Source organism: Meles meles, chromosome 9, assembly GCF_922984935.1.
Source record: "Meles meles chromosome 9, mMelMel3.1 paternal haplotype, whole genome shotgun sequence".
NCBI lineage: Eukaryota > Metazoa > Chordata > Mammalia > Carnivora > Mustelidae > Meles > Meles meles.
The window spans coordinates 91,214,430-91,227,404 of record NC_060074.1 but is presented as its reverse complement, the minus strand read 5'-3'; the positions used below and the strand labels follow the sequence as shown (position 1 = coordinate 91,227,404).

The following is a 12,975-nucleotide window of genomic DNA, read 5'->3' as shown; positions in this document are numbered from 1 at the left end:
AATAAATGTAAGAATTTATACATATGCATTTCTATAAATAGAAGAATAATAAAATCAGAAGGTATTTGTGAATCAGGAACTAAAAAAACACCAAACTTCTCAAAATCTCTAGCTGCATTGAGTTTTTGAGGGAAGGGGTGAACATCTGACTTAGACTGTACACTGCCTCACAAATCCTAGTCAGTTTAATGGATCAGCTCTTGGAATGACTAACCATAAAGAACTGGTACTGACTTTATTCTGAATGCACCATCTTAATCAAATTGCTGGATGACTGCACATTATTTACTGATAAAAGTTTTAGGGGAATAAAATAAAACTTCAGCAAGACAGAAACATTGACAGCAGTTCTGTTGAAACCCTGAAACCTGACAGGTATTTTATTGCTCGTATTCTGTGTGTTTGGGTTTGCGTGTGGGCATGCCTGTCTGCCTACGTGCATGTATGTATATGATGGAAATTGTTTTGCCTTTCATTGAATCTGCTTGATTTTTGGTGGGGGATGGAAAGAAGAGGTGAAAAGAGTCGAAAATATTTTATTATTGTTCTTTGAAGTAGCTGGCAAAGATACGTTAAACAGTGTATTATTTATATTTTTTAACAAATAATTTTGTTAGGTTTTTTTGCTCAGATTTTCTCATCATGCATTCGACATGTATTTTATGGGAGGAAACGATCTCTAATTAATGGAGTTGATTTCAAGTAACTAATCGACAGAAGAAAATTATTTGTAGCTGCTTAATGTGAGCAAAAAAAAATCAATTTATGATAAAACACCATAGTCACCTGTAATGTTGGTTTTGTTACTTCTCTTAAGGATGATGTGAATGAATGTTTGTTGTTTAATGTTTGCTGTAATCTTTAGGTAGCTATCTAAGTAAAGACCACCCATGTTTTAATTTTCTTTAAAGCCTTTATAAGGAACTTCTTAAGTAACCCATCGCCCAAGGTGCCAATTTGGAGGTATATGTTCATAATTGCTATTACATTTTTCTACATTGTGCGGATGTATGGCACACAATAAAAAATTTTCGACCCATGTCAGCTGAGACTCAGAATTAAGACAAGATGGAGCGTTCTGAGGTGACTTACGACAGTCCCTTTCATCTTCTTCATCCCCACAGTCGTCTTGTCCATTACATCTGAGGTTTACCGGGATGCATTTTTGGTTCTTTGTACACTTGAACTGACCTGACAGGCAGACATGTGTGTCTAAAAGAAAGAAAGAACAATAAATCTGCACTGAAAACTGTGCCTGCATTTAAATTGGTGCAGACAAAATCAGGTAAGAATTGGACTTAAGTTCCTTGGTTAGGAATTTAATCACCTACCACAGTTGAGTTCATCAGAATTGTCACCACAGTCATTCTCTCCATCACAGATGAAAGCTGGCAGAGCACAGAGCCCAGTGCCACATTGAAACCGGCCTGGCTGACATTTAAATTCAGCTAGGGAGAAAACAGACTGGTATCATTGAATGCCAAGCTTTGCTCATGACCTCTTAAATAGAGCTTTTCTGACGTTATGGGTATTTATTATTTCATTATATTAAATATACCCTAGAGCACACCGTGAATGTCTCATACTTAGTAGCTATTGGATTCAGATGTACACTATGACCAGGCTATAAGCAACTCAGATGGCCTGCAGATTACATATCACAAATTAACAGTAAGAAATCCAAGACGATAATGCATCTTTGCCATATTTCTTAGTTTATATGTGAAATAATGATAACAATAATCATCATAATGAAGTAGGCTCTATTGAATATCTGCTCTGTATCAAACACTGGGTGACACACTTTCACAAAGAGGTACTAACCAAATCTCATCAAAACCTTCTCACCTCAATATCTCCACGACTGTTTTATAAATGAAAAAACTTGGTCTCATGGATATTAATAACTCACTCAAGTATGTACAAGTTTCAAGTGCCAGATATGGAAATTAGATCTAGATCTGACTCTGAGTCTTCTTACAAACCATATCGCTTGGCAATAAAATACCTTTTGACTGATAATCCTAATGTATGTAGTTCAGATAAGTCAACTGAATGAATATTAACAGTGATACTTTAAACTTTCTTTGGGAAATTAATTATGCTTTTATATTTACAATATCAAGTAAAAATTTCCTTAATCTTAAAAAATAACTCAATATGTGCTCGACTTCCATAGAAGTGAGTCCTAAAATGTTGAAAGTCATTCAATTTCTAACGTTTCTTAGTAAACCACACTAAGCGTTAAAACTGTGTGATACTTAATTTCTCTCATTCTAAACTCATGCATTTCCTCTATTTTTTGTTGCTTCATATATGATTTTCTTAAAATCACATATGATTTCTTGAATTTTCGTAGCAAAGGATGATCCTCTACCAAAACAACCTTCCCATAAGAAGATTTCTAACTATCAGAGGAATTTCAATGCCTGGAAGATAGCTGGGCAGCCTATCTGACATTCAAATGTGTCTCCAGAATGATCTTTTGTGTACTAGAGCATCATAGAAAATGCAGTTAAAAACTTAAGATGCCAGAGAATTCATGATGCATCACTCTTAACCACATTTATTTAAACATTATTATTGAAGCTTGCAAGTATGTGAAACTTGGTTTAACCTTTCATGACTTTTCAGATGAAATTATTGAGACTGTCAGTAACTTAGTACCTGCAAATTTTGAAGATATAGCTACTCAAATACGAATTCTAGACAGTCCACAGACTCATGTACATCACTTCCCACCTACCTCACCATAACCCTCAAAATAAGGCTTCATGCCTACAGATATTCAGTGCTATTAACCCTTTGACTCCAAGTAAAAATTATTTACTAAAAGATCACAGAGACAATGTCACCAATAAAAACATGTAGTACTGGTATTTAACTAGGATAAGGATGATACCAAGACTCTTCGATAACAGATGTCTCTTTGCTTTCCCCTTAAAAGACATTAAGGTTATATTTGTTCATCATATATTTTCAAAGGGTGTAAATATGAAAATCTTTCATTGATTTTTTATATCAGTATGGTTACAGTATGATACTCCAGTCAAGATGAAAGTTAGAGCTAAGGAGCTGCAGATAGTTTAGAAGGGAAAGCACTGGGAGCCTCTGACTGTGTCTGCAAGTCATTATGGCGGTATTTCTCAGAGAACACTTCAGTGACTCTGGGCAGGGAAAGTCATCCTAATATGAGGACTCATTTAATGTATTTGTTCTTCATTATTTCTATAAATTACAAAACAGGTTGTGTTCATTTTATTTATTATACTGTTAAAAGTTTACTTTATTGCAGGGAAATCAGTAACTTTCTTTTAATGAGTAAATTCAGTTGGTCACCAATATAATGTGTTCCTTTGATAGTCCTTTTAATTCAAATATAATTCAGGCATAATAGTATATTTACATCATACAAAAACTACTCATATGTATTGTCTATCACAGTGAAAACAAAATACTATATTAAAAAATCAAAGACCAAGGGACCTTTCAAAAACATAAGAAGAATATTAGAAAAGCAATGATTTCTGTAACTTTTTTTCCTTTTTCTTGAATATATTATTAACATTGTTTTCAAATGAAAACAATGAACAATGTGAAACAACTTCAAATGGTGTATATGCTTTGTAGTGACCAGAGAGATGGAATACATCTCATCTAAGTAACTATCTAGAGACCCTAAGGTTAGAACAGTTTTGTAATTATGTGGTGGAAAGTTCTACAGCAGAAAGTAACTAGCTTTTACTTAGTATACTGTCTTTCCTTAGTATAAGCTTAAGGATCTTGAACACAATCGTTAAGGCCAAATCATGGCAACTATCCACCGAGATTTGAGGAAATTATCATGATCGACTATAAGCATCTTCAACTTGATAGGATTGTATTGGAGTGACCCATGGTGTGAACTACAATAGACTATTAAGAAAAAGTTTACTGATTGTCCATTACAACTGAAGTTACCAAAAATAAATAAATGTATATACACATACGTGAACATATACATAAGCCATATACATACACATACACACACACACACACACACACATTCTCATATGGGTATACCTACCTATATGTATGTGTGTATATATGTATGTATGTATATATGTATTTGGCATCTAACCATTCCAATCACAATTTGAGTCAAAGTAAAATTAGTAGTCATTTTAAGGAATACCTAAGAGCATACTAAATTATTAGTAGAACAAACTAATGAATTATATTGGAAAAAAATCTCAATTTTAAAAATGTTCAGTATTTTAACACTGTGAAGATTAATCCCTTGAAGTTAAGATCTTAGTTATCAATTGGCATTCTGCAAACTTGCCATTTTTTGCTTTTAATTTGGTGATATATCCAGGCAAAATCATGTTGATTGTTATTTATACTGATCATTACACAAAGAGTGTAATTTTTCTGTAAGAAAATTTAAACAAAACACTAACACAAATTGCTGATGATGTCATTCTAAATGTAACAGTTTACAGAGACATACTCAAGAGATTGTTAACAATTTTGTTGTATTTTTAAAGATTTTGTAAAAGTATCAGAAGGTCATACTTAAGGTCTCACTTCAATTTTCGGTGTCTGGGATTTAAGGAGCTCTGAATTCTGAATACCCACATTTCACCAGTGTACTTACGACAGTCGTCAGGTTCGTCAGATCCATCGCCACAGTCATCCACAGTGTCACATTTCCACCAGAATGGAATACATTTATCAGTTTTGCATCGAAACTTTAAAAAAAATATAGAAAAAAGGAAAGAAAAAAAAAGATTGAAGAACCCTACTCTGATATAAAATTGATATTTAAAAACTCACCAGGGCAGAGTAGCCTAGCCTGCACTTTTGCTGCAAATGTTAACTGTGGTGGTCTTAGATCATTCCACAATAGGGAATAAATGCACAACAAGCAGCAAAATGATCTTCCAGGAAAGCACATTGTTCAGGAAAACCTCCTGGGATTTCTGGAACACAGACAAGCTCACTCATTTACATATGATCTATGGCTGCTGGCTGCTCTTGAACCACAACAAGTTAGGCAGTTGCTACAGAGACCATGTGGTCAGCAAATTTAAAATACTTATTATCTGAGACTTTACAGAAAGCATGGCAAATGCTGAAGAGGGCTAAAAATCACCAGAAATATCAGGAACAGTTATCCTGAATGCATTGAAAAGTTGAATTAATTTAGTTAATTCAAATTAAGTTAACTGAATTGCATTTTCTTAGGAATCTTAGACAATTGGATTAGCATCTCTCTATCTCTATTCCTTAGCCACCAAATGAGGAGTTAAATATAATCTGGATGATCTTTTCTGGCACTGTCATGCTGTTATTCCGTGGAACTTTCTGAACATACTGCCTTTAGCCATAATGAATACCTGCCCAAATAAGTTTTAAGAATATTTCTTTAAAGCAGTTAAAACTGGTACAGTTATTTTCAGTTTTCAGAATTCCTAATAAATATACATGATCTTTGAGGGTAAATAAACTGTCACAACTAAAAAATAGGTACAAAAATTGCACTAGATAGTTAAACATGAAAGGAAGACTTTCTTTAAAACTTGCAATAGGGGAAAGAGTGAACAGAACTTCACTGAAACAAAAAGTGGGGGTAGGTTGAAGCTTAGAGGTAAACTAATGGAAAAGTATGGAGGATGTTGGTCAACATGATTAGGCTGTCTGTATTTGCTAAACGGTACTTATCAAAGGAAGGCTCCAACCTTCCCATAGAGACCAAGATAGTCAGGGACTATCTTTCTTGATGATTAAATCTCTAGGGGATGGTTCCCAGTCCTTGAGGAAGACATTCCTAAGCTGTAAAATTGGCAAGAAGCTGGGAGAAAATTTACATCTCAAAAGGGCAGAGAAATAATCCACAATTGCAAGTTTTCTAAAATAAATGCTCTAAGAATAGAGACTCAGGGACCTACAGTCAGGAAGAAACTGTCTAAAGTTTCTTCAAGCTGAGGAATGTTAATGTTATCTTGGTCAAAGACTTACCACCCTATGCTACATCCTCCCCACAAAGCCTGGCAAAGAACTTAGCAAATAGTAGGTATCTCTAAGTTAAAATGAACATTTGCAAATCAAAAAACAGTAAAAAAAAATATATATATATATATATATATATAAGGCTGTAACAAATTTTTTGCTGAATATCTTTTTGAATATTGTATATTTAAAATAAAACACTAAAGAAAACTGCTGTGATAAAACTTATTCTTAAGATTTTTAAAAATCTATTCACTGACATATTTATTAGTGCGTTTTTTTTTTCAAAGATTTGTTTATTTATTTTAGAGAAAGAGAGAGAGCCTGAGCACGTTGGGGGTAGGGGCAGAAGAAGAGGAAGAGAGGCAGAGAAGCAGACTCCCCACTCAGTGGAGATCCTAGAGTGGGGCTTGATCCCAGGACCCTGAGATCATGACCTGAGCCTAAACTAAGAGTTGGAAGTTTAATCAACTGAGCTACCCAGACACCCCATTAATGTGTTTTATTTGTCCTGTCATCCCTTCCATTTAAAACAGTTAAAAATTGGGGTGTCTGGGTGGCTCAGTGGGTTAAGCCTCTGCCTTCACCTCAAGTCATGATCTCAGGGTCCTGGGATGGGGCTCTCTGCTCAGCGGGGAGCCTGCTTCCCAACCCCCGCCTGCCTCTCTGCCTACTTGTGATCTCTATCTGTCAAAAAATAAATAAAATCTTAAAAAATAAAATAAAATAAATAGTTAAAAATTATAAGAGAAGAAATTCCATTATTTACAGAAGTTTTTTTTAACTTCTTTCTTTTGAAATAAACATCAAATGGAAGATTAATAACAGAGAAACTAGTTGAAAATGTTATATCGTAGTATTTACTTATAAGCTACTTAGCACACATGTAACATATTACCAGAAAAATATTACAAAAGGTTATTATTGGATTTTTTATAAGAAAGGTGTCTGAATTCAAATTCTTCTGAAACAGAGCACAGAATTATTGTTTCTACTAAACTTCACTATTTGCCAAATAGACAGAGACCAAGAAAACTCAATACCTTGTGATCTCAATAAGTTTTAAGTTTATTCTCATAAAAAAAACTAAAGAAAACCATGCTTTCCATATAAAGAGTATATATCTGAAATAGTTACCATTAAAAATTCACTTTAAAATATTAAAACCAAGCAATAAAGTTTAGTTTCTTCTAACACTATTAAATTGTTTTCTTCTTTATTTCAACAGAAATTCAGTGAAAAACATATATCACAAAATTCATCTGGAATTGAAAATGTTTGATAACTTTCTAAAAGTTATTAATTTTCTTTTTGAAGTGTTTCTGTTGTAATTCCCATGTGAGTGACCTGAAAGCAAGGTGACATTTACTTAACATGCTGTATGCCAGACAGATAGGTAACCTAGAAAAATAGGGCCTAGGTTCAATTTTGTCTAATGCAATAGGTTAGCAAGCTAAAAGTTCGTTCATTTAAAGTACTCTTACTTTTTTCTAGTAAGAGAAAATTTGATGCTAGCTTTTGCTTAATCTCTCTGGATCCCATGAAGTTGATTCAAGGCAGATCTACATTATTTTCTTAAATAAGGGTGTGATTTTTCCCCCCAATAGAGATATGGGAGGAAATAGAGCACTATGAATACAAGGGAAGATCTGACTCTTCCACTGATTTTCCCGTACTTGCTTAGCCTGTGGTCATGTCTGTGGTGGTTTTTATAAATTACCACAGGAAAAATATTACCTTTATAGATAGTGACTGTCTGGGGATATAAGGCAAACTCTGAAAGCAATTGCCCTGAACATTAAACATTTCCAGTCATTACAGTATATCAAAGCACATTAGCAAGAGGATTTCATGTCTCCTGAGTATATTCAAAGCCTTCCCAATCAAGATTTGAAAAATATCTAAAATACATATTTTAAAACTCACTACATATGCCCAATTTAAATAAACACCAACTGTTGGGATTATATATGACATGACGACTGTGCTTGCCATTTCATTTTTAATAAGAACATAAAAAGGTTTTGAGCTAAGAGAAGGCCAGGGTAAAATATACTTATTATGTTTCTTTTTATGCTAATCAACATTTTATTCATTACTCTCAAAGGAAGATTTCTTCTATTTTGTGTCTGGGCTTCATTTTTTCATACTTAAATACAGTAACTTAAAAAAGATAAATGCTAAATATAAATATAAAGCATTCTTCATGGTAAATGTTCTCCAAGACTAATATCTTCATAAAATAAATTGTGAACTGCAATTATCACCCACAAGAAGAAGCTATAAAGAAACTACTAAATACATGTCTATTAAAATGGATACAAGTATAAAATGCAAATCTTGCATACACAAGTAAGGTTTTACTTGCAATAGAAAAATCTCCATTTAAAAACTAAGTAAAGCTATTTTTAATTTACTTTTTATTAAAAATAAAAATAATTTAAATTTAATATTTGAAGTGATAAGTGCTGTAATAATTGGATTTAATCTTGATTTTTAAGAGATTTTCATGTTCATTTCAATTCTAATAGAATTCTTGCTGGTGTCATTTGCCTATTTTATTTTTCTAAAAAGCAATGCTATTTAGGGGATATATGTTTAGATGCTAAAAAATTAAAAAATCCTGTAGTAAGATAAATTTAAAATGTAACATTTTTATCAGGATGCTAACTGGTATGATTCTGAAATACTTGGATTATTTGCTTCATTTCAATTTCAAACCTTATTTAAAATTGGGTTTCTATCAACTGACTTTTCTCCAAGAAGTATATAGTAGATCGTTTTTTCTTTCACTGCATCAGGAAAAAAATCAGCAATAAATGGCTGCATAAACCCTAAGACATACTGGGATCTCTACTAATGGATTACATTAACTGCTCTTCATTAACTCTTTTGTAAAAATGAAATGAATGATAGCTCTACTGCTGACAACAAAGATATATGATTCACAATTTGTGTTGTTATTGTTAGTGTTCTGTCTCACTATAGTAGAATTTTTTTAAATTTAAAAAATCTTATAAAAACACTATCGGGGTATTTAAAAGTTTTTTATATATTTTAATCATATCATCAGTAATACCAAATTGGGAGATAATTTAATTATATTAATAATATTTTTCTGGGTTGATTTAGTTATTCACTTAGTTGATCTGATTTTTTTTGGCATTGAATAAACATAACTATAGGTTTTCTTATGTAATAATTTAAAATCTTTTATTCCCTTTATGATTACGGGAAGGCTGCTGTTTTGAGATATTCATCTGTGTGTCAAGCATCCTTTGGCTTGCTCTATTTCTGGTTGGCTATAGAGGTTCTCCACTCTGTAAGTGGCTTAGGCAGGCATCATCATTTCTACTAAGTCACCTAAGGCCACAGTGTTAGGCACCAACAGAGAGACTCTTAGATCTCACCCCCAACAAGGGACCAAGTTATTTCAGAATAACCTCGAGTTTAAATTGGACATTTTCTAAACTAAATAGTACTAACAGGAATTATATTTAAAAAGTTTTAAGAACCTAGGATTTCTCCCTTAGATTTTCTTTCTAGGAATAATTAGATTGCTTATTTTGTCTCTCACAGTGACTTAAATTTCTAGTTCTCTAAAGATATTTTACCTACACAAATGCTTGGGGGATTACAATTAAAACAATAGACTTTGTAAAAAAAAAAAAAAAAGAAGAAGAAGAAGAAACTGTGACCTGTGCTTCCAATAACACATCAGAACCTCCTGACGGCAGTTCACACTAATTGCATACACATCCTTGCATGTGTTCTAGTTGGACCCTAGGATACAGGCAATAACAGCACTTACTATGTACCTGGAACTTCTCCCATTTAATCTCCGTAAGAGTGGCCTGGAAATACTAGTATTTCCATTCAAAAGATGAGAAAACGGAAGCGTCATGAAGGTAAGTAACAAACCCAAGATTATTCAGCCAACTTCAAGCAGAGTCAGGATGACAGTCCCAGTGGATGTACCCTTAACCACTACACCTACTGTCTACCACAAAGCGGTTTGATGTTTTGCGTTATACAGTTCTTTACTGGTGATACTCCTAGTGATAACTTGAGAAACTGGGTGAGCTAGTATTAGCTTCTCTGTTCTGAAAATAAACACACCCAAAGAGAAATTCAGTGTTTTACGATGAAGTCACTGCTAAAATTAGGAAACCAGCAGATTCAAAACACAAAATTCTGGGACGCTTGGGTGGCTTAGTCCGTTAATTGTCTTCAGCTCAGGTTATGATCCCAGAGTCCTGGGATCAAGTTCCACATGGGGCTCCTTGCTCAAGTGGGGATCCCGCTTCTCCCTCTGCCTCTGCCTGCCGCTCCCCCTGCTTGTTCTCTGTGTGTGTGTGTCAAATAAAAAATAAATAAATAAATAAAAATAAATATCCCCCCACAGAATTCTAAGAACAAATTTTAGACATTTTCAAAACAAATCATGGTTCCTTTGACAATTTTATCTTATATAACAGAGTAACTAAAATATAAAAAAATCAAATCTTATAATGTCATCAATCACCCAAATTTGTAAGTAGTAATATCAAGTCCATGCAACTAAATACTATTGAACATACATTTTTAAATCTTTACTTTACTTTACTAATTACAACATGTAATTACACATTGAAGAAAAGGAGTTTGGGAAGGAAATTATTTAGATCATATAATTTTTCAATAAAAATTCTAGAAAATTTGCTTTTTGTCCAATTCATCTCTTCCATACATATTCTTTGTTGAGGAATGGAGGGGAGTATACATGGTGACATAGCAGATTATCTAGGAAGATTTGTTTATTTGTTTAAACTGCATATATCTTAGTCTTCACCCTATGCCAAGGTCACCCTGCCTTCTTGAAATATGTTAGATCTCTTCTAATGATTCTGCTATGTGCATTCATGATTTGAACCATTACTCTGTGTGGAGCTGTGTAAAAAATGGTTTCCAGGTTTGTTTTTCTCTTTTTGGCTTCTATTGGTATCTCCTATTTCCTGAGGTCTCGTTCTCAGGATGACATCAATTGTTTTTCCCTCACGCTATGACTCTCTATATGATGTATGGGAAGTTCATCATACTATGCTAAACAACAAAAAATGATGTTTCCAAGTGGTTTAAGCCAATAAACCAAATGCAGGAAAAATCTTTATAACAGCTTGATGATACATCTTATGAAATATTTCTAGGGCTCTACTCACCTGACTGGCTGTGCAGTTGGATAAGCAAGTCCTATTGTCAGCTGCAAGATAGAAGTTGGTGGGACATGCACAGGTATGAGTCTTTCCAGGGGCTAAAAGGCATAGATGACTGCAACCACCATTATTTATCATACAGAGATGTTTGGAGACTACAGATGAGAAAGAAACAGCAAAACAGAAAAATCAAGACCAAAATATAATATGGGATTAGAAACAGAGCATTTAAACTTCATAGCTTGTAGAATTTTGTAATCAAGAAATCAACAAGGTCATAAATATAGTTGTATTGTGTTGTAAATTCTATTCATTGCCCAATGGTATTTATTTTACCATTAAATAATTTTAAGGATGTAGTTTCACAAAAACAAGCATTTTAGAAAAAAATTGTCTATCAGAATATAGAGTAGAATCATTTTGGATGAAGACATACATATGTTTAGAATTATAAATGTAAAATAAAACAATGAAGCAATGATCTACAACTAATAGTGTAGATGTCTTTTTTTTTTAATAAGCCAAATAGTGGCTTAAGCAAAATAATCAAACTTTTATTGCATAAGACCTGACAGAATTCCACTAGACATACGCTTAAAAAACTTGATGTATTTCTCCTTCTTAGAGCCCCAGAGATACTTAAATATAATTCCTTTCACACAGCATTCCAGAAAGTAAGGATCCTGTAACTATTTTGTTAAGGAATCATTTCAAGAATGCATTCTCTATTTCTCTAACTACATTTATTGTCATTTCAACTTAGTATTTCAACAAATTAATAATTCTCTATACTATTATTGAGCTTCTAATCATATTCCTTAATAGACAAACTTGAAATCAAACCAATTCATCCTATACAGTTAAGCTAAATAATGAAATCTGGTACTATTTATCAAAAATAAATTTACACTTAACCATGGAGGAAACAAAAATGGAATGTTCCTAAAAGATGTGAATGTGCTTATGGAAATCATGGAAAGAATAATTACCATCGGGTTGTCTATAAGAATGATACACCTGGATATCTGTGATGGCATGCCATGAGTTAATCAGTGAGAGTCTGTCTGCTCCCGAGGTTTTATGGGCACGGCTGAGTGACTTGGTTTTCCCATCAGTCCAGTAGATGTAGTCTTCAAACAATGTTAGTGCAATCACCCCTGGAATATCTTGATTAGGGACTGTAATAGGAGATGGTAAGATTAATGTTCAGTCTTGGAAGACTGCCAGTTAAAATATTCAATACTACATGGGCTGACAGATACAACTGCTACAGAACTTCATGTGAATAATTGCTGTGACAACCTGTCAGGCCAGCAAGGTTCTTTATTACCAGTTAAGAGAATGCAGGATCTGGCGCAGGAGTTTACTTTGCTCAAAGTTTGCCCGATTCAACCACTGGGAGGAAGTGAATGCTATCCTGCTCATGAGTAATGGCTGCTTCACCAGAAACAAATACCATCCAATAGTTAAATATGTGTATATATCCATCCAACTGGTCCCAACTTAAATCCTTATAACTACAGTTATTGACTACTACTTTCTTCCACTTCCAAATCGATTAAATTATATATCCAAGATGAAATGTTTATCTACCTGGAGATAGAATGACTATAAGACCACTATAAACTATTTTAGTCGCTCAGATTTTATGAGTATTTTTACATGCAAGATGAGCTGGGAAAGGGATGGAGGAAAATAAGTGTGACAGACAACAATGTATTAGGCAGATTTAACAGTCATAAAACTGTTTAGTTGCAGGTTAAAATTATTTCATAATTATATTTTCATT

The 12,975-nt window shown here is 33.4% G+C and overlaps 1 protein-coding gene across 1 annotated transcript in view; it reads right to left on the bottom strand.

The window, feature by feature from the left end:
- Nucleotides 1-12,975, bottom strand: part of LRP1B (LDL receptor related protein 1B) — a 2,013,404-nt gene that overhangs the window by 216,199 nt on the left and 1,784,230 nt on the right. Inside the window, exons 61-65 of the mRNA XM_046019480.1 lie at nucleotides 12,176-12,364; nucleotides 11,193-11,341; nucleotides 4,640-4,733; nucleotides 1,332-1,448; nucleotides 1,093-1,212 (exon numbers count right to left, since the gene is read on the bottom strand). Of these exons, the coding sequence (XP_045875436.1) occupies nucleotides 1,093-1,212; nucleotides 1,332-1,448; nucleotides 4,640-4,733; nucleotides 11,193-11,341; nucleotides 12,176-12,364 (669 nt within the window). The remainder of the gene's footprint in view (nucleotides 1-1,092; nucleotides 1,213-1,331; nucleotides 1,449-4,639; nucleotides 4,734-11,192; nucleotides 11,342-12,175; nucleotides 12,365-12,975) is intronic.